The following is a 22,540-nucleotide window of genomic DNA, read 5'->3' as shown; positions in this document are numbered from 1 at the left end:
ACTAGGGGCCTGGGGAGGAATCATATTTATTCTTTGGATAAAAGCCATCAGAGAAAGGTAAAATAACATAATTTGGGGCTTGTTTTATTTCCGCTACTACAAATTCTCTACTTTTATCCTTCTCTTGACTTCCTTTCCCACACGGCTGGTCTGTGGTCCTCACTCTCCAACCCTGCTCTCAGAATCCATTTGGGCCATTTGAGCCTTTGTGATGACTCTGGTTGCCATGGCAGCACCAGGAGTTGGGAGGACCTCGCTTTCCTTTCTGGTGTTTTGTATCTTTAAGGTCTGGCCAGTTCTCTCCTACAGGCTAACTAGCATTCCTGTCAAGGAGACACCTTTAATGTTCTGTCGATTCTTCCCCCACAGTTATGTCTGATTTCCCCTTCGGCTAGAGCTAGCCTTTGCAGAAGTTTCAGTTACCCAGTTAGGAACTTTAAAATTGGGGGGATTTAGGTTAACCGGCCGCAAACTGCTTGGCCAAATCTAACGAAGTGGTGTTGGCGCCACCTGGTGGTACTTGTGAGCTCTGATTTAAATGTCAACAGAGTCCCTCGGGTTCCGAACTAGTTGGGAGTTTATAGGGTAGAGGAAGCCGCTCCTGGTACGGTCCTGTTAGTGGGAACCTTGCTGCCTTTGATCTCATCGCTTGTGAGAAACTTACATAAGTGATCTGCAAACTTTGATACCGAAAGTGTGATCTTTCGACAATTACCTGCTCAGACGGCCTTTGTTTTCTGAAGCACAAACCAGAGATTTTTCAGATGAGGACACTGACGTAAGTAATCTCCCAGACCCACAGGTGCTCACTCTTCTTTTAAACCTGGGTTTGTCTGATGACAAAGTCCCGGCTCTTCCCAGGACACGGCATTGTCTCTTAATACGGTGCTGGGCCAAGGTGTGTGCTCACACAGTGGAAGAAGGGGTATGGGGGAAGCATAATTTCTGCACTTTCCAAGGAGGGAGGAGACAGACAGTTACCAACCATAATGTCTAGGCTTGTGCTTCTCAAACTGAATGTGCCTACAAATAGCCTGGGGGCTTTTGATAAATTGTAGATTCCTATCAGTAGTTCTGAAGACAGCCCTGACCTTCTGCATTTTTAACCAGCTCCCAGGTGAGGCTGACCTGCATGTCTACAGACCACACGTTAGGTCTAGAGGAGGCTTGAGCTATGTATGGTTTTGAGCAGGGAGCAATTTCACATACCCCCACCCCCCACACACCCCCACCCCTCCCCACCTGCCACCGAGGACATTTGGCAAAGCCTGGAGGCTTTTTGGTGTCTCTATTGGGGTGAGGGGACCGTGCTACCGGCATTCGTAAATAGAGGCTGGGGTGTTGCTAGCACCCTCTGATACCACGGCAGCCTTCACCACAGAGAATTACTTGCCCAAATGTCAATTGTGCATAGGCTGGGAAGTCCTGCCCTGAATCTAGAATCTAGTCTTGTGTGAGGGGCCCGTGGGCTGTGAGCAGCTGAGGTCCCCTCACCTGGAGGGGGTTTGCTGGGAAATTGGTATGAACTGGTTTCTTTTGTTTCTGAAAAGAAACAATTCAGTTCTAGAAAGCCCCCGCGCATATTTCAGAAGCAAATGAAGGGTGAGTGAGTCCAGCGGGGCCTTGCAAGTATGAGCCATGATTAGGAGTGTCTTCATTCAGTCAAGGACTTAGCCACACAAAATCAATGAGCCCAGTGGTCTGGGAGGTGCTTTCCTTCCCAGCTCCGGTAGAACCAAAACAACAACAATGAAAAGAAATGTCTTCCCAATGTGATTTATCCGCCAGGAGCTCTTGATGATAAAATTATTACCGTAAACCTAGACTAGGGGGTCAGCAAACTTTTTCTGTAAAGGGTTGGATAGTAAACATTTTAGGCTTTGCAGGTTATATGGTCTACGTCACAAATACTCAACTCTGCCAGTATAGCCCAGAAGCACCCAGAGACCATGGTAAAGAAATGGGGAGGCTGCATTCATTTCAGAAGTACTTTATTTACAGAAATAGCCCCATGTCAGATGGCTGGAGGCTGTAGTTTGATGATCTCTGGTCTAGGCGCTCAAGGGAATCGGATCAGCTTTAGATCCTATGTTAGCTGTGACATAAGCAAGTGCATTTTTATCTGCTCTCCTTTGGTTTTATGGGCGTGAGGAGAGGGTGGCTAATGCTGTAAAACAGGCAACAAAACCAAAATGGTTTCGTGCCTGACCTCATCACTGTGGAAACAACCAATGGCACAATCCCATAATTCTAGTATCTCCCTCTGACAATGCAGGTTCTCGAATTTATCACCAAACATTAATGAGCCAAATGTGCTTAGCATTACTGGGAGCTGCAGGGAACCCAAAAAAGGAAAGTCACAGTCCACTGTTCTTAAGCATTTTGTTGTTGTTGTTGTTATTATGGTAATAAGACATAAACACATAATCACAGCAAATTCAAACACCCATAGATAGATAATTTATTAAAAGCGCATGTGACACTTGGTTAGGCATTTGGGAAAAATGGAACCTGCATACTTTCTTCTGTTACCAAAATAAATTCCAGTTGGTTCCAATACTTAAATGTAAACAAAGTGAAATCATTGGTGCTAGAAGTAAACACAGGATGGGTATACATTGTTTATAATCGTGGAGTTGGGAGAAATTGTCTATTGAGAACGTGAACTCAGAATCCACAAGGAAAAGATCACATAAGGATAAAAAGCAGCTATGTGAGAAAGTCTGCCATAAACAAGATCAAAAAGAACTGGGTAATTATTTTAATACAAAGGGTGAATTACTCAACTTTGTGAACTCATAAAAATCAATAGGAAATGATTAATACCATAACAGAAAAGTCATAATTTATCGAAGGACACATTGCCAGTTAATCTTATGCATCTGAGTAGATGTGACGAAAATAAAGAAAAAGAAATCATGACCAAAATCAATTGAGATTCATCACCTGGGGAGAGGTCAGCTGCAGTCTTGGCTCCTTGGATCGCATGCCCTCCTGCTGCTCCTGAGGATGGCCATCAGCCCCTCCAGGCTCAGCTGGGCCCAGCCTTGAGTCATTCTGGCCCAGGAGTCAGATGAGAGACTGAAGAAGCCTCTGGATGATCCCAGCTCCCAGCTATTCAAGTCACTCCCAGCCTTTCGGGTCTCCCAGCTGAGTCCCCAGACGTCAGGGAGCAGAGACAAGCCTGTGGCCACTGTGCACTTTCTGGAATCCTTACCCACAGACACGATGAGCACAAAAAAGCCCGGATGGTTCTATGCCACCTACGAATTTTGGCTGGTTGGTTAGATAGCAGCAGGAAACACCGTGCACCGAAAACAAGGCAGCCAGGGGTTGACGCAGGAGGGAAGCCGTACTGGGAACGGTCTTGGAGACCAAACAGAACACAGCAGCTCACCCAGCTATGACCCAGTATGACAAGCTTAGATGCTGGATTCCAGAGCAGGCACGGAAATAGATAAGGCTGAGAGCAGGAGCACCAGCCCCAGGCACCGGCAGTTAGGTGGTTGTCCAGGGCCAACCACCTCTCATCAAGGTCGGAGTCAATCCTGGGACATAGATTCATCCAGGAAGAATATTCGTCCCTCAGGGTGAAGCAACAGGATCTGGAGAACAAGCAGGGCAGGCTCTGTTTTCCTTGGCAGGTGGCAAAGAGGACTCGATGAATGGGTGTTAGAGGAAGTGAGTAGAGCGGTAGAGCGGGCAAGCCGGGCAGGGAAAGGACAGCCGAGGGCAGGAGAGAGGGCAAGCTGGCCGCCTAGAAGTCAGGAAGCTGATCCCCAGAGTGAGCGGAGGACACAGGCCAGCTCCGTGCTGCTGGGGGACGTAGCGGGGGTGATCACACCTTCCCTGAGCCTCTTTTCTCCAGTTAGAATGCTTCTCCTTTCCTACTTAGCAACCTTAAAACAAACTCCAAACACCTTAGCAAAGTTGACCCCATAGACCTGGCCCCTGCCTAACTTCTCTCCCCCTCCGCGCTGCCTCCGCCCCAGAATCCTCTCCGTTCGTCAGGCTCACATGTTTGGACCTGCCCGGCCACCTTCCCTCTCTGGCATGCTCAGCCTCCACCACTGGCTCCTGGTCATCCTTCGGGTCCGAGTGAAAGTTTTTCCCTCCCGGAAGCTCTCTCTGGCCATCCTACTGAAAGGATTAAATCTTTGAATCACTTTCTGTTTTGTTTTATTTTTCTTTATTGTACTTATAAGCATCAAACTCGTCTTGAATATTGTCTTTCCTCCCTCCCCGGAATCGAAGTGACTCCTGAGGGCTGGGACTTTTCCTGTCTTGGTTAATATTGTATTTGCATGACCTCGAATAGTGCTTACCATTTAGTAAGTGCTCAGTAAATGTATGTTGAGTATAAATAAGTAAAAATCCTTTTGAGACAAACTCCTATCCATGCTTCAAAACCCTGCTCAAGCTGAACACCCTGCAAAGCCTTCCCCGAAAAATATGCTGATACTTTGTGGGGCAGCTTCTAAACCAAACACCCACCGTCATTCATTTGCCAAGCTCTCCTGCATGCCCCACTTTTCAGGTCTCCCAATGGGCTAAGTTGGTGAACATGGGCTCTGTAGCTCAAGCAGCCAGCTGGATCTGGCATCAGAAGGGGTTCTCACAGAGAATGAGGAGTGCGGGCAGCTTCCAAAGCCAGACTCCCTGGGCTCCCATCCCAGCAGACCTTGTTGTGTGACTTTGGAAAATATTTTTGGCCTTTCCGGGCCTCTATTTCCTCATTGTGTAACGAAGATCACAATAATTAGCCATAGAGGGTTGTGATGAGGCACACGGGGTGCCTGGCACGTAGCAAACATGCACAGGAGTTAAGTGACTTTATATTGAACAGTTGCATCTTTGGCATGAATCTGTACCGCATAAATACACACAACAGAATCGAGGAAATAAGCAAATTGAGAGAACACTGTGGAAATACAACGATCATCTCTGTAATGATACAGAGAAGGACCCCACCCCCAGATGAACCGGTTCACACCAGCTCTACGTGGGGGCTCCACGGGGACCCGTCCACAGCCCGAGGTTCCCTATGACCGAGCACACGCGGGACTCCTCCCCACACGGGGATGAAATCAGACGCCCCAAGGGCCTGCCGGCTCCCACCACAGAAGACACGTGAAATCCATCTCCAGCTCACCGCACAAAACCATCACACAAGCTCACCATTTCTTACTCAGAAAAGATTTAGTATGTCTTAGTTCCCAAGAGCCACCCCACTGTCTTAGAGCACACAGAGCATGGAGCCCCATAAAGATACAGGGGCGGCCAGGCCTTCCTGTCGTGGGGGGGGGTGCCGATCACTGAGGGGCAGCCCTGCTCCCTGGACCTCCCGCCACACACACAGGAGATGGTCCATCCCTCCGCAGGTTAGAGGACTGGCTCTTGACACGCACTAGAGAGTATGGCAGGGTCCGCGCTGACCCCGAGCAGCCAAACATCTCCTGGGAGGCGTAGGTCACATACACAAAGCCGTCGTCATCCTTGTAGTCTCTGTAGACTTCTGCCATGGTCACACTCATGCTGACCAGGCTCCTGTTGTTCACCAGCAAGTAAAAGGCTTCGGTGGCCCCGAGCACCAGGCGGCTCCTGGGTGGGGAGGAGGGAGGGGCAGGAAGGGAAAACTTCAACTGGGCAGGGAATGGGCCCCTGACCCAAGGCCTGACTCACCTCTGTCCGCTGCAAACATGTTGACCCAAGGAGCCCACCTCCCCGCTCGAGCGCATTGTCCTCAAACACGACAAGTCCCCAGGAGGGCCTGTTGAAAGCAGATGCCTGCACTCCACACACAGAGATTCTTTTAAAGATTTTATGTATTTATTTAATGGAGAGAGAGAGAGTGTGTGTACAAGCAGGGGAAGGGGCAGAGAGACAAGCGGACTTCCTGCTGAGCACAGAGCCTGACATGGGGCTCGATCTCAGGACCCTGAGATCATGACCTGAGCCAAAGTCAGATGCTTAGCTTAACCAACTGAGCCCCCCAGGCGCTCCTCAACACCCAGGGATTCTGATTCAGCTTGCCTTGGAAGCATCCCACAGGGCTGCAGAGTCATGATGCTCAGGAAGACTGAATAGCTCCCTACTCCTTCCCTGTAGATTTAAAATACCTTAAGTCCTCCCCGTTGGACCAAAAGGGCGAGGCCATCCTATCATTAACTAGGAGACATACCAACACAAAAATGCTACGCTAATAAGCCCCTTTTTGCTCTGAAACTCAAGGTATGTACATCCACAGACATACAAAGGTGATTCCAGTATCTCCCAGCAGCTCACTGTTCAACAGCCTTGGGATGACATTTTGGAAGGTTGTTTCTCTTTCTTTCTTTCCTTCTTTTCTCCTTCCTTCTTTTTCTTTCTTTTCTTTCTTTCTCTCTCTCTCTCTCTTTTCTCTTTCTCTCTTTCTTTCTTTTGCTCCTGAGCAATGGGTAGCTGCTCTTTCCTCCCCCTGCCATCCCTCCTCCCATCTCAAGGAGATGGAGAAGCAGCAAAGTTCAATTGGACATGCTGTGAATGTCAAGGTCAATCTGAGGCCTGACTCCTCCTGGGGTGGAGGACAACATGGCCATGTGGACCCCCAGGTAAGGACTCTTTCCCTGCAGCACACTTCCATTTGCTCTGCTTGGAGAGACAGGCCTAGCCTGCCCACTCTGGTCTCAGAGCTTTGAACTTTCAGGTGAGCTAGGTCTGTGTGGCTGTGGGACACACGTGGCTGGAAATCGATTAATTTTACAACCAGATAATCCCTCCCAAAATAACCCCAAAGATTTTGGCTTTGACAATTGCATGGGTGTTTTGGGGTAAAAGAAGTGCTCTACAATGGGAGTGGGTGGAGCTGAGAACAAGTGCGTGGCCTTCAGCTTTGTAGGGAACTCTGTTCCCAGAGTCTGCATGCCCACGTCCTATCTTTTGCCACGCTCTTCTTTCCTCCTTTCTTTCCTCCTTTCTTTCTTTCTTTTCTTTCTTTTCTTTCTTTCTTTTCTTTTCTTTTTCTTTCTTTCTTTCTTTCTTCCCTCCTTCCTTCCTTCCTTCCTTTCTTTCCTTTCCTTTTCTTTCTCTTTCTTTCTTTCTCTCTCTCTCTCTTTCCTTCTTTCTTTTTCTTTCTTTAAGACTTATTTATATATTTGAGAGAGAGAGAGAGCATAAGCTGGAGGGGCAGAGGGAGAGAGAGAGAAAATCCCTAAGCCGACCCTGCATCGAGCATGGAGCCCAGCACAGTGCTCGATCTCACAACCCTGAGATCACAGAGCTGAAACCAAGAGTTGGACACTTAACCGACGGCACCACTCAGCTGGCCTGCCATGCTCTCTTTCAATGAGGGTTTTGGCATTCCCTGGAGAAGGAGGCTGTGGGCAGGGATTTTTGTCTATTCTGTTCACTGCTGTAAAGACAGAGTCTAGAAAGAACAGAGAACATAACTGATGCTCAATAAACATCCTGGAGTATCAAATGTTGGGATGGGGAGGAGATCAGGGCTGATGGAAAAGAGAGGATGACCCCTGGCTGGGAAGGAGAGACAGAATGGCTCTCAGGACTCCAAGGGTTGTTTCCGAGGGAGGTAGGGGAAGGGGTATAACCCTAACGCTCACGTTCCCTTAGCCACCTCCATGTCACTCTGGGCCAACATAAGCTTCCCTGAGGAGAGAAAATTGGGATGTTCTTAAATAACTCGTAAAGAGAAACAGAACAGAGACAGACACACACTCATAATGAATTCTTGAGGAAACAAGCAGCTATGCAACTCACAAGGGCTGGCCTCTCCAGACTTTCCAACCCCTATGAAGAATTATCCCCCAGGGGTTACATTCACATTACTCCCAAATCATTTTTATTGAAGCCATGTGTCAGGTGACACTACTTAACCCTGTTAAGCTTTAAAAATAGCTGCATTTTCTTTGCTGTGCCTTAACCCAAGGGAGGAGCATGTTTGGGGATGCCCTCCCCAGTCCTCCCTCCCAGGGCCTGAGCAGTGCAGGGGGCATTTGCCTTTTGAAGAGGTCCCCACTGCCCCAAGTGCACACACACTTTAAAGGTACCGTGTCTCTCCCGGGAAAATGCAGACTGGGTTTTAAGCAGCATGTGGAAAAAAGGATCTTCTGGACTAGTTCCAGAGCCAAGACGACCTCTGAAACTTCTTAGAAAAGTTGGCAGCTCTTATTCTCTTTAAACTTGTTATCTGTGGGTTCTCCCACCTGTTTAAGTTAGATTAATTCTCAGAGCATCTTTTCTGGGCACTACAGAATCTGAAAGGTGAGTCACAAAGGAAATCTTTTCTCTCTCTTCCAGAATGCCCCCATCCTCAAAACCAAACCAACTAACAAAGCAAATGGAAAAAAGCCCAGCACACTCCCCGACGTGCACTTTGTCACCTACCGGATGATGCTGAGGAACTGGGTCATGGTCAGCTCCTGCGGGACCAGGAACTTGGTCTTGTCCAGCGGAGGCAGGAACTTCTCCCTGGAGTAGCGCTCCACTATCACCTGTCAAGAGGGTCAGTCCCTAAGAATGTGACTCCGAGCTCTCAGTATCTTAGAAATTTAGAATGGGGGGGGGTTCCCTTTCTTATTTTATTTTTCAAGGAACAGGGTATACTCCTTTTCTTCTTTTTTTAAGATTTTATTTATTTATTTGACAGAGAAAGACACAGCGAGAGAGGGAACACAAGCAGGGGGAGTGGGAGAGGGAGAAGCAGGCTTCCCGCAGAGCAGGGAGCCAGATGCGGGGCTCTATCCCAGGACCCTGGAATCATGACCTGAGCCGAAGGCAGACGCTTAATAACTGAGCCACACAGGCGCCCCAGGGTATACTCCTTTTCAAAAAAGCACAATGAAGTCTTACCGGGATCTTGTTTGGGAACTTTGCCCGGATTCCAGCAACTTCCTCTTGTCTGGTTGCTGTGAATATTTCAAAGACAAAGGAGTAAGTAAACAGCAAGAGAAGTCTGTATCTTCTTCCCTCTCTCAGGCAATCCAGACAGCTCCCTTGGAATTTTACCTAAACTCTTCCTCTGCTTGAAGGGTCTGAGGCTTTGGGTTTTCTGTGGAGTCTGCATTTTGCTCCACAGCTGTGTCTGTGTCTGACTTAAAAAAAAAAAAAAAAAAAAATCCCACAACCGGGACCTAACTCATTCCTCAGCTGCTTCCAAACCATCCGCAGGAGCCTAAAGGAGGCCCTTATGTAGGGCTGTGTGACATCAGGCCTCTCCAACCCTCCCTCCCCTCCCCCTCCCTGGGCAGGAGGAGGTCAGTCCTGAGGATGGAGACAGAACAGCCACCTGCTTGCTGCTCAGACAAAGTCACTTTGCTCGTGATCAGTTCAAGATATTTCTTCGCTGGAGAAATTAGGTTCACAATAAAATCAGTGGCTGCGTCATCAAACAGCCTACATCTGGGCTAAGGACTCTGGAGAGGCCAAACAGCGGTACGCTAGGAACAATCTTGCGCTTCAGAAGGGAACCATCTTGAAGGCGGGTCAGGACGGGGCCAACGGCCCTGAACTGGGCTGCATTACTCCCACAACAGTCCTTGCCAGTTTTCACAGATAGAAACCTATGATCAGAAAGGTAAAGGGATTTGCCCAAAGTCACACAGCCAGTAAGAGAGGGGGTTGGGATTAAAACTCCGATTTGGTGCCAAGTAGGGTACACTCCAGTATATGCCGCCATTTTATCTTCTCTGCCGTAAAGGGTGGTAAGGAAGCCCAGTGACGCCCAAGATCTCCCTTCGAGAGATAGGAAACCGAGGCCCATAGCGGCTAACTGGTTTGCCTGGGATCCAATGGTTGGTAAGAGGCAAGACACAGATCTCCCGGGTCCCAGCGTCCAGGGTTTGCTTCCAGACACATAGGCACATCCAGGCAGACCTCTTCACTCCGAGTGAGCGGAGGGTCCACATTTCCCAGCAGAGTACCTCAACGGTGAAGTCTTCAAATAGACGGAGAGGGACATAAAGGAAGGTGATGGTACATTCTGTACGTTTGCTTCATGAATCCGAGTGTGAAGCTCAGCGCTTTGGTTAATCATCAGAAATGGACATCCATCCTCCGTCTTTAGAAAGGGCACGTGTGTTCATGGGGCTGAGATGATAAGGCGCAAGTGTGGACTGCACGTCTGTAGTCAAGCAGCTTTCAAATGCACAATCTCATTTAAGCCCCAGTTGCCTTGTGGGTGGGAAGGGCAAGTAGGACGCACAGCTTATCGATGCACAGTCAGCCAGGGCGCACTGAGGTGGGGGGGCCACCCCAGGCCGTCCAGTTCCCAGGAGTGGGCCTAGCACCCAGGACCCACAAACCTGGCTCTACATCTGGCCCTCAATTTCTGATCTTAGATAAAGCACTTCATGTTCCTAACTATGGTTTTCCTTGTTGCAAAATGATTATTTTTACCTGATTAAAATGGTTTGTTTTGCCTAACGTGGAGTGGTTAAGTGGGAGTTGAATGAACTCACTTATGTGAAGCAGCTAGTGCAGGGCCTAGCACCAAATCCGACGCTCTCCCCACACCGGGCCTCCCCAAAGGCCTCACAGTCTGGGAACGTGGACGGGTGTTGAGGTTTGAAGGCTGAAGGAAAGAGCTCTGGGTTAGGGCCAGGGGAAAATAAGTCCCAGCTGCAGTGTTTGGTCCGTCATTATTAGGGCTTTGAGATGTGTCCTAACCGTGCTGCATTTGGCTTTCTCGGCCACCACCTGGGATTAGCTCAGTCAGGCCTACCTCTCAGGATATAATGGGGGTGAAGGTGGTACTAGAACAAGGGACTTGGGGAAAAAATAAAATATGACAATACTCATAGAATGTCTTGTCATTCAGCAAGAGAGTGGGATAGATCATTTTTATTTTGTGGAAAAGCTTCTTTTTTGAGGGGAGCAGGGTGTCCATGGGTGCTGTACGGCCCCATCATGCTCCTCGGGCCGAGGGGCAGGACCAGTCGTCCGGAAGGTGACAAAGCCACATAACATCGATGCCACAGGACTGTGGGGAAGGAGATGGGAACAGCACCATGGTAAATGGCTGGAGTGAGAGCCCTGGCTTGATTCGGAGTCCTGGCTACTGATGTTTTAGTAAGCAAAACCCAGCTTTATTTTTCTTAGAGCTTTCCCTGTCCTGCAAGCAAAGCATGTGAAAGATGAGCTGGCTGAGCTCATGCTGATTCGCACCCACTGGGCCCTCCTCCATCTCCTCTGACCTGGGGCCTGGGCAGGGGTCCTGGGACTAGAGAGAGCTGGTCGAATGAGATGTTGGGTGGTGCTAGCATTGGGGATTAGGAAGACTCATTTTTCTCCACCTATAAGCATGCCTGTGTCCCACCTTCTTAAAATAGCAACCAGTCAGCCTTCCCTTGACTCTACCAGACATGTGAATGTCATGGAAAGAACAATTTTGAAAATAGGCTTGGGTCCCAGATCTTGCTGACAAGTACGTTACTTCTTTGAGCTTCGTGTTACTCATTAGCGAAATGAGTATGCTTTTGCTTGTCTCCTGGGGTTGTGTGACGATGAAATGTGGGGAGCTCTGGGATGTCTGTGTGCACGTGAGATGGCACAGTGGGGGCTCGGGGAACACGGATTCTCTTACTCCTCGCCTCCTGTGTAGCCTCTAGCCTGGCCCGCTCACTCTTCCTGAACCTTCCACAAGAGTTGCCCAAGCTCATTCTTTCCACTGAGCTCACTGCCTGTCTTCTCCTTCAGCTGCGGTCTGGAGTCTGTGCCAACACCAGGGCGTGCTCTTGGGAGGTCAGCACTAACACACACAAGCACCTCTCTTTAGTCCTTATTTTATTTGGTCTTTGATCCATCAGCGTGTGGAATTGTGCATTTTCTCCTTGTGGAAAGTCTCATCTTGTGGGTTGCAGGATCCCACTTCCTTGGGAGTCTTCTCCCTGGTGTCCTCCACCCCACCCCCAAAGCTGCCCGTTCTCCTTAAGGCTGCTAAGGAGGTAAGTGGACTATCCATTTATCCATAATAGATCCACATTTACTTATGTGAATAAAAACTTTCACAAAACATCTCTATATTTCTTGGTCTGTAGCTGTCTGTGCCCTGCATCGAGTGCGCACAAGCCTATGGAACAGCAGAATCCTTGCTGTGCACGCTGAGCTTAAGTGAGCCCCCCGCCCCCCCCGGGGGGTAACCGTGCTCCCAACCCCATTGCTGCCCAAAGCCCCTGCTGAGTACCAGGCTCAGGGCCACCAAGAGCTCCTGCACCCTGATCTTGCCATTCCTCCAGCCCCACCCCAGTCCTCATCTTGCTTTATATGCTTTCATGGGATGACTTTAATCATTCCTGAGGATGGCCCTCAGGTGACTCAGTTTCTTTAATGTGATTAAGAGCAGGCCTGTCCCCTGGCAAATGCCGATGTGTAGGGCTTACAGAGTGACCAGGACAGACCCACGTGGCTTTCCCATCCTGCCCTATTGTGGCCGTGTCATTCATCCTTCCTGGCTACAAGCTTTTATTCCCGGGAAACAGGTATAGGAAGGGAAGTGTGTACACCTCAGAGAAGGGGCTGGGGCAGGTGGGAGGGCTTGATGGAAGGAACCCTCCATCAGTGTGTGCATTTCTGAGAGGAGAGGTTCTGGAAGCCTGACTCCTCCAGGGAACTTTGCCTGCACTTGGTGTCTTCACGGTGGCTGTGGGGGAGACAGGAACTGTGTGTCGAAGGGGGGCTCCTACTGCTACAGACACCCAAGACTTCCCATCCTAGATAAGACTCACTCAGGGTGGGAAGGTGACGCTCACATCTGCAAGGTAGAAAGCTGAAGTTCAAACTTTATTTCATTCTATTTTATTTTCTTCATCAAGTGCCTTTTAAGATGCTGCTTACCAATGAGACTTGCGTATCTGATCAACGTGGATGAATACACTTTATTTTGAGTCAGACCATCAATGAAAATAGAAGCTTCTGGTCCCAGTCCCAAGTTAGCCATGGAATGATGACGTCACTTGAGCTCAGAATCTGCTTAGTTAGCCTGCGAAATCATTTTAATGCTGGAACATAGCTCTCCTGTCCCCAGGACAAAAGTAACCCCCAGTAGCCACGAAACAACTAAGGGCAAGACCTTGCCTGTCTGTGCAGCCCCAGTATCTAACACAGAGACTGGCATACAGTTCACGCTCTATAAAGTTAACTGCATTTCTCTGCGTGCAAACCGCCAACACAGAACAGTGCCCAGTCACACAGTGGTGTTGCCTGAAGCCCTGCACACAGGGAAAGCAAACTCATATCCAGACCATGTATTGGTTACAGTCAGATGAATCGCAGCTTCTTCCAGCAGTGAAATGAAGCCAATGGCATCTATGGGCACTGGGTGATGAGTTGGCCTCCCTGAGGACTCTGTGCTATTAGGGCTCCAGCATCAGTCTCAGTCGGGTGATTGGACATTGGCAATAACCTAGTGGGAGCTGGGCTGGTGAGTTGGAATTCATGCTGCTGGGCCCGTGCCTTGCCTCCAACCCATGGATTTGCCCCCATCATGGATATTCCTTCACACATTCATCATTTTAACCCTGGGGAAAGTGGGTGTTGGTGGCCAATGTAAACAGGCTAACTGGCCAAATCATTCTGTGTCCTTGGCTGTTGATTGCCTCCTTGGGGGTAGCTCTTTGGTGGCATTTACATGTGTTATAAAGATCTCCATACTTTGCATCTGCACCCATAAGTGCATCCTCATGCCTCTTTCCTAGATGTCCCTGTCCCCATTCTTCAGGTTTTCTTCTTACAGCCCCTGACTCATCAGCCAAGACATTTGCCGCTGCCCAGGAGTCAATAGAATGACTGGGCGTACTGCCCGAAGCTCTGCCCTGTGGCAGGAGTGCCCCCCACCACTGACTTCAGGGCCATGTGAATGGGGCTATAGGGTATGTCAGCTCGCACCATATACCGAGCCTACATATCTGTGAATGAGGTGTGGCCTTTTCTTTCCTCTGTCAGCTGATTGTAAGCGACCCTCCTCAACAATGGCCATCAGAGTGAATGAAGGAAGGACATGGGTACAACAGTGGTGAGTTACATGGGGGTCTGGGCTACCTGCTAATGCAGCTTACTGGGCCCTTGGCTCTGTGTATCTTATCCTAAATGTACCCCTTCAGTTTTAATTAATTAATTAATGTTGTTTGCTTATTTAAATATTTTATTTATTTATTTGAGGAGGGAGAGGGACAAGCTCACTCCATGCTGAACGCAGAGCCCGATGTGGGGCTTGATCCCACGACCCTGAGACCATGACCTGAACTGAAATCAAGAGTCAGACACTCAACCGACTGAGCCACCCAGGCAGCCCCACCCCGCTTCAGTTTTATGATAGGTTGCTGCTGCTTATGACTTTGTGGGTCGGACAAAAATCTATCTGATAGTGGCCAGGTCTGGCCACATTTCCTCTTAATGTCCATGGTCAGCTAATTTTAAAAGATGAATCATTCTCTGTTGCAGATGACATGGCTATGCTTTGGAACCCTAGCAGTCTAAATGGTGATTCTTTTATTGGGATTGATCATAACTGACCCAACACAACATCTTTTTCCATCACAGATACCATGAGGTCTACCTGGTCATATGGCCCAAGAGGCATGGCTGTTTGTGACAGTTGTTTCTTGCTGTGGCTGCGCTCAAAGCTGGCAACATGTTATGTCTTCTAGTACATTCTCATGTGTGGAATATGCGATCTTTAGAACCCCAAAAAGGCAATCTAGCATCGCATTTCCTTCTTTGTAGTGGGAGGTGTGCTGTGGAAGAATTTGTTCTTCACTATTGAGAGGATGTTGCAACATGCCCGGGGCCACTGACTCCCTAAAAGCTTCAAGGATTAGGCGGGCCCCTGAGTCACTGAAAGATTTATGTCCCACCTCTGGAAAGCATGTGCCTCATAAAGGCTTCCAATGTACTCGCTACTTCTTGCTCATCTGATTAGATCAACATCATATCATTGATATGGTGGACCCATGCCTTATTACTTGGGATGTCTAGACAATCTATTTCTCTTCAGACAATAGTATGACAGAGGTTGGGAGAATTAACATAGCCTTGCTCCAAATAAATGCAAAATGTTTTTAGTTCTTTTTAGTAGGGATGGAAAAGAATGCATTTGCAAGATCATGGGCCATATATCATGTAGCTGAGGCTATGTTGATGTTCTCCAGCAAATCTCTTACATCTGGCAGAGCAGCTATGGTGGGGCTTTTATTTGGTTGAGCTTCCAAGAGCCACCTGAGCATCATGTTGGTGGCATCATCTTCTATGCTCCTTGCCAGGATATAAAATCTTTGCAATAGGGAAACGCTCTGACATCAATAATTTCTCCCTTATCTAATTTTATGTTCCATGTCTTCCCACCACATATACCTCCCATCCAGCACATTTAGAATCAAGACCTTTATGTTCTCTCCGGGCTGCAGGGGTACAATTTGCTAGGTCCAGCAGCTCTATTAACCAGATTTAGGTCACAATTTACACAGCTGGGTGATGTCATACCGTAAACCTAGTCATTAGCATAATGGCCAGTGGGAAAGGTGTGGGATATGCTAAGCAGGGAAACCTGTTCCCTTGTAGGGTGAACATGTCTGCATGATCTTCAGGTGATGGGGGAAGAACTCGCTTTTATCTGGAAAGAGCAGATCAGATCTTTCAAGGGAACCTAGGGGCTCAAGAGTTTCAAATTAATTGACACAGATGTACCTAGCCCAAATCTTAGGTTCCAATCCTTCCCTGCCAGGACACTGGGCTTCAGCATAGCAGACATGCCTACATTGAGAATTCATCCTTCTCTGCAGTTCTATTACTCTTGTAAGTATGTTGTGGCCCTGATCTTCAGCTTCTTCTGTCCTTCGGCTGAAGGAGAGGAGAGTCTCTTCCAAGGAGGCCCTCTGGATTTTATACTTTGCTTTTAATTGATGATTAATCAACTTGAGCCTTTCTTTTACTTTCTAGACAGCACCATAGCCTCCAGCAATAGCTATGCAACTCCGTAGTCCTTATAATTAACCTTTGCTTTTTAGTTTTCAAATGCCTGATACACATCTCCAGAGCACCCCCTTCCACTGACTACCACCCCAGCGCCTTAGCACCCCCACAGCTGGGGGATAAGGAGTTTCAGTCCTGGCCTGTCACTCAGCATGTACTCCAGGCTTCATCTTTGCCACTGTTACCCTCACTCATGGGATTGGACCATGCGCACATCCTTGGGCTGGAGTAGAAACCAACATTACATACACATGTCTGGTTAATCCATTTTCTCAGTCCCTGTGAAAAGAGATCAAAAGACACCTGAAGGTCAGGAAGTTTAAGTAATTTGCTCAAGATCTCTCAGCTGTTGAGATTTGAGCCTATGACTATATAGCACCAAAACCCATTATATGTTTGTCATTCTAGAATTTTAAAAGTTAGCTTAAAATAGAGCCATCACTGTCATAGGGAAAAGGCTCCCTGAAACATCTCCCTAGCAGCTCCAGGTTTACGGTTTCATATGCACAGAACCTCTACCCCTTCTGCTGCAGGCATCCCCAAATTTTGTTATTATTATTGAGGTGTAATTGACATATAACTTATATTAGTCTCAGGTGTACAATGTAGCGATTTGAGATTTGTAAATATTGTGAAACGATCACCACATTAAGTCTAGTTAACACCCATCACCTCATAGAGTTACACATTTTTTTTTTTTAAACTTGTGATGAGAACTTTTAAGATCTACTCTCTTAGCAACTTTCAAATATATACCTCATACAATATTTGTCTTTCTCGGATTTATTTCACTTAGTATAATGTCTTCTAGGTAAGGAGTCTCCGAGTTTTTGATTAAGACAGTCTATGTGCTAGAGATTTCTCCACGACAAATAATCGAGGTCCCCACCGCTGTTAACACGCTTACAGCCCCGGGAAATGAAGGCGGAGAAGCTCAGGCTGTGGTCCGGGCAGGCAGGCTGTTTCTAAGATCCTCGGGCGCCTGAGAAAGGAGCTGTGGCCCCACCTTAGTGCTCCCAGCCCGCAGGTGGTTCCTTCTCCTTCCCACAACCCGGCAGGTGTTAGTGCTCACTCCCAACCCCAGCTGTGGGGAGAGAGGATTGTCTGGCACCGAGGCATTCCAGGGCCTACTAATCCCTTAGACACAGGAGAGCAGAAAGTAAGGAAGTCTACTATGGAGGAGGAGGGAGCCCCGAATGGCGGGGAAGGACTGTGGTGGAGGCAGCCAGGAAGGAGCGGGAGCTCCTGTTTCCAAGAGCCAGCGGCATCTCAGGGTCTGCCTGGCCCAGTCAGAAACTGGGCACTAGTCCTGGCGTCTGCTAGGAGCCCCGACTTCTGGCATCTTCGGAGGCTGCGGGAGGGTGTAACATGGCTTCTGCCACTCCGAGGCCCTGGAATTCACCCAGCCTGAACCTGTCACATTGCATCACCTGAATCAGCGGAATCCCAGTGCCCAGATTCTGGAGGAGTCCTTCTTTTCACTGAGCTTCAGGTTCGATTTTTAAAAGTGGAGAGAGTTATTTTGGCTTCACAACAATGTATTCCTTTTTTTTTTTTCATTCCAAAAATATTTGCTGGATACCTCCCATGTGATGGGCACCCTGCACCCAGCTGCTCCTGGGGATGCAGCAGAAAAGTAAAAACAAACAAGGTCTCTGAGCTCAGGCAGTCTGCAGCTTAGTGGGGAGGCAGACGATGACAGAGGAACACACATGCAATGAAGGGGGTCAAGGTGCTCAGAGAGGGTGGGTGAGGGGTCTGGGTTAGTGGACAGAGGGGCAGGCCGGGGAAGGCTTCCTGAGGAAGCCTTATTTGAGCACGTATTTCAAGAATGAGTAGGCATGAGCCAGGCAAAGTGAGGCAGTGGCATAGGTGGGGTGTGGGGGTTCAGGACGTGTTTGAGGCAGGGGGAACAGCATGCCCAATGGCAGGATATGGCATGATGAAGGCAGTGCTGGACGTTACAGTGACTGCAGCATTGAAGGCCAGGGGGAAAACAGGGCTGCAGCATGCGGCTGCAGAGTGTCATGGAGCCCATGGGCCCTGCGGTGTGATTTTTATCACAACGGCAACGTGAAACCACCTAAGCAGAGTGTAATGGATTAAATTTGCAGTTTGGAAAAATGGTTCAGGGGACAACCTGGGTGGCTCAGTCGGTTAAGCGTCTGGCTCTTGATTTTCAAGCCCCTTGTGGGGCTCTGTGCTCAGCAAGCAGTCTGCTTGAGATTCTCTCTCTCTCTCTCTCTCTATCCCTCTGCCCCTCCCCCTGCTCATGCATTCTTCCTCTCTCTAAAATAAATAAATACACACCAGTGACTGCCCCAGAATTTAAAAAAACCCAAATAAGACTTCTCAGACTTAGTGTCTAGTGCAAACCACAGTCAGGACCCTTCGTTGTCTGATCCCAGTGTTTCCAACACCGTGACACATGCTCCCCAGCACACCCTCTGGTCCCGCCCCTCCCTACCCTTCTGGCCCCCGATTGAATTTCCTTCCCCAGGCCTTGGATTTCTATCCCCATATTTTGAATGCTCTCAGTAGATTTCCTTCCAATCTTGCACAAATCCTGTTCAAGGGAATATTTTTTCTCCTAAAACATTTCCTGTAATTACAATGTTGCCAAGGACATTTATATTTAACTTTGAATTTATGTTCATGGCTCAGTAAGTGTGAATGGATTTGGTTTATTCTCAACCATCAATTAGCGAAAATTGTGGAAGATACAAAGATGTGCTGGATACAACATCTCCCTCAATGGGAAGGTAAGAGTGGATCGTTTCTTCTCTGCTTGTGTTCTCAATTGTGTACCCATGGGACTGTTTGTGTCTGAATCTCAGGAACGCCATTAAAGCCAAGAACATAGCTGGAAATGTATTCTTCCGTGTTCCTCTAGCAGGTGGAGGGCATCACGGAATGATTCGGGTCATGGAATAGGGTGAACTTAGAACCATCCAAGGGCTACCAGTCCATTTTTCCTCAATCCATCTTTTTAAAGCCTTGCCATTGGTTTATATATATTTTTTGTCACGTAAAATTACTAAACCAATCCACTTTGGAGTGATAGCTAAGACTAGAAATTTTAATTATCTTGAAAGTTGATGGTGCCACTCACTTCTTACTGAAGTATGTGAATGTTAAATCTTCCTCACACAAGCTCACACCCAGTGAGGTGTGGCAACGCAGAGGACGTTGTGCTCTTTGGCGCCCTCTGCTGTTCCACGCGTTGGTCATGTTCCTTCAAATTAGTCTGTGAGGCAATTCTCCAAATTTAGCAAATGACAAATTTCCACAGTGACCACATTTCCTGACTGGCTTTAACCCAGTTTTAAAACGGTGGTTTTAACAGCATTGACACAAATGTTCAATTTTTAGTTACTGAAAGTGAAATTGTGAATAGTGATTAAAGTAAAACTGCCCCCGAAATTGGTAAAAATGCTGAGCAGAAATCAGTATGAAATTAAACATTTCCAGGACATTTTCTAACCTAAAGTTTGCACCCCGTGTGGTACTATTAATTCTAGACATTTGGAATTTTTAAAATGTTATTTCTATTTCTTTTCAGAACACAATTTTTATATTATTTTGCCAATTTCTCAAATGGCATGTGAGGCTTTTTTTTAAATTTTCCAGAAACGACAAGCTGAAGGTGAAATAAAATAATTATACCATACATAATAACTTTTCAAATGAAAATTTAAAATGTATTATCCAAATAAAATATTTAAAAACATTTTATTTATTTTAAGTACATGTGATTTAAATGAATTAAACTTACATTTTTATTCAAAAGCATCCCAAGGAAAACAGAATTTAAAATCAAATTGAATTTAAATGTCGATTCAGTTAAAGTTAAATTCAAAATTATCAGTAAAACATCAGAAATTGCCCAAACTCTCTCACTAATAAAATTCTGAAATTTGATTTTGAACAAGAAGCAGGTGAAATAGTCCGGCCTGGCCAGCTTACACAAAGATTTTAATGAATCGGTACAAGCATTCAAGAAGCAGAAAGGAAAGCATTATAATAATAAATCGACGAGTCATACCTCAAATTTGAAAAACTATAGCTACACACATAAAATGTGAGATGAACCCAAACATTAAGTGATTAAACCTGAAACACACAGACAACCTGCCTAAATATTGGCAAAGCAGAACTTAACAGAAAGAATTGAGAAACACAACAAACTGCGACGTTTCCATCTGGAATACTGAGCTTAGAAAAGATAATAAAAGTTCAGGAAGGAATACCTATCATTACCTGTAATCAAGACTGACAACAGGTGAAGACATTTTTGGTAAATGGATACATTCGGTAAATTGACCGTGATGATCTTCCTGTGCAGCCTAATTGCCTGGGGTTATGATTTTAGGTCTTCCAGCATTTCCTTTGGACAGTTTGCCAAATTTTAAATGAGTATAGATATTTTAAATCAGTATAATATTTTAGGGTGAAAATCTCTTTCCTACGCATTATCTCAGTTGATCTGCACAGAATTTCTGTGAAGTGTTTCTTAATCTTGTTTTACAACTGGGCAAGCATCTCAGAGAAGATGAGCAATTCCTCTAAAGGCGCCCAATTGACAGTCATGTGGAAACCCCCAGAAGCTTACATTTCAGCCCTAATAAAATGTGCGTTTGCTAGTGTCTGCGATTTAACACTTCATCATTTTATCACACCCAGGAACTGCCATCCCGTGGTAGCTGGAACTCCCCTGATTCTCCTCTTGCCACCACGGCGTTTGGCAGCTTTGATGAAATCTTACTTAATAGTAGTAAATATTTGTTGAGCTACTACTCTGTGCTGGTCTCAGTGCTGAGTGCTCCTGTTGACCGCCACACTCTAGCCTCAACAATCACCTGTTCACTGACGGATCCCAAATCTGTCCCCAGCGGGGGCCTCCCCCATTTCTGTCTGGTTGCCCATACTCCTGCTCGAAGGTGGGATAGTTACACAACGCTAGAGATCCAGTATTAGAATAGGTGATACTTATCTTTCCCCCACATGCTGTAACTAAGCCTGCAAGCTCCAAGGAGAGCAGAGATAACACATTTTCATCCCCTTCGGTCCTCTTCACCTTTAACACATACCAGTTTCTTGGTGTCTACTGCTTTCAGGGTACGTTTTATCCGCAGGGTGCCTACATCAAGCCAAGAAAGAAAAGGAAATTGGTAACTTTGGCCACTAGATGTCACACCACATTTAAAGGTTAACGGAACATTCCCAACCTGAGAGTCCAAATTTTACTTAGATGTTAGTGTGAAAGCCAATCTTGTGTTACTGTTGTCTCTAATCTCAGCCATTTAAAGCAAAATATTGAGCAGGCTCGGTATTGGCGTCTTCTTTTAATTACTCATTTTTGTGGGAGGAGAGGATGTCTGGGGGTAATGTACAAATAATTTGAATTGCCTTTGGAATGTACCTTATAACATCTTCCCAGCCTTTTGGTCTTTTTTATTGTGCCTGGTTAACATAAATTTGTGCTTCTGAGTACCATGTGCAATAAAATAGTGGAGTGAGGTAGAGAGCTAATCTGGGATTAAGCAACATTCTTGTGTTGTGTTCAGCAAAATTCTAATGATGCCATCTTGGGCGTTAAGCCCTTCTTCAGTGGGTTCCCATTGTTTTAGAAGGATCAGTATGCTGAAGGCTGTGGACCTGGTTCCTGCTCGAACACCTGCTGAGCTCATCCACCTCCTCTGACATCACACCTCCCCTTCCTGCTCTAACCTCATCTGTTAGGTCTGTCTGGACTCCTCGCTCTGCCTGTTTACTCAGGTAGTCCGTGTGGCTCCTTTAGGTCTCATTAAAGAGCCACGGCCTGAGGAAGATTTTCAGGACCACCCACTGTATTAGTTTATTATCGTTGCTGTAACAAATTACCCCAAATTGCCACAAATTAGTGGCTTAAAACAACACATATTGATTAAGTTCTGGAGATGGGAAGTCCAAAGTGGGTCTGACTGGACTAAAACCAAGATGCGTTGGGGGCAGTGGATTAAGCAACCAATTCTTGGTTTCAGCTCAGGTCTTGATCTCGGGGTCATAGGATTGGGCCCCACACCAGGCTCCGTGCTCAGAGTGGAGTCCACTTGGGTTTCTCTCTCCCTTTCCCTCTGCTTCCCCTCCCCCCACACTTGTGCTCTCTAAAATAAATAAATCTTTAAAAAGTAAAATCAAGATGGCCTTCATTCCTTTTTGAGGCTCTAGGAAAGAATCTGTTTGTTTTTTTTAAAGATTTTATTCTTTATTTGACAGACACACTGAGAGAGGGAACACAAGCAGGGGGAGTGGGAGAGGGAGAAGCAGGTTTCCCACTAAGCAGGGAGCCCAATACGGGGCTCGATCCCAGGACCCTGGGATCATGACATGAGCTGAAGGCAGATGCTTAACGACTGAGCCACCCAGGCGCCCTGAGAATCTGTTTTTTTAACAGCTTCTAGAAGCTGCCTTCATTCTGTGGCTTATGTCCACTCCCACCTTTGAGTTCAACAGTCCCATCACTCAGACCTCTGACCTGGTCACATCTCCTTCCCTGACATTCCGGGCTCTTCCCCACTCAAGGCCCTTATTCCATGGG

General features: G+C 47.1%; 1 protein-coding gene and 1 long non-coding RNA gene across 2 annotated transcripts; one reads left to right on the top strand and one right to left on the bottom strand.

The window, feature by feature from the left end:
• The first annotated feature begins 257 nt into the window (after nucleotides 1–257).
• On the top strand, nucleotides 258–4,166 carry LOC112828910 (uncharacterized). Its single transcript, XR_003209611.1, has 2 exons — nucleotides 258–778; nucleotides 3,993–4,166. It is a non-coding gene; the product is annotated as an uncharacterized lncRNA (long non-coding RNA).
• Nucleotides 4,167–5,312: 1,146 nt separating this feature from the next.
• On the bottom strand, nucleotides 5,313–9,075 carry MAP1LC3C (microtubule associated protein 1 light chain 3 gamma). Its single transcript, XM_025878060.2, has 4 exons — nucleotides 9,004–9,075; nucleotides 8,848–8,903; nucleotides 8,383–8,489; nucleotides 5,313–5,601 (listed from the first exon to the last, which is right to left on the bottom strand). The coding sequence occupies exons 1-4, from the start codon at nucleotides 9,059–9,061 to the stop codon at nucleotides 5,313–5,315; spliced, it is 510 nt and encodes a 169-aa protein (XP_025733845.1). The 5' UTR covers nucleotides 9,062–9,075.
• Nucleotides 9,076–22,540: the final 13,465 nt, after the last annotated feature.

The sequence above is a fragment of the Callorhinus ursinus genome, unplaced genomic scaffold, assembly GCF_003265705.2.
Source record: "Callorhinus ursinus isolate GAN/ISIS: 27379988/994484 unplaced genomic scaffold, GSC_fseal_2.0 scaffold13, whole genome shotgun sequence".
NCBI lineage: Eukaryota > Metazoa > Chordata > Mammalia > Carnivora > Otariidae > Callorhinus > Callorhinus ursinus.
Note: the sequence above shows the minus strand (reverse complement) of the source record. Positions and strands in the feature narration are given on the sequence as shown.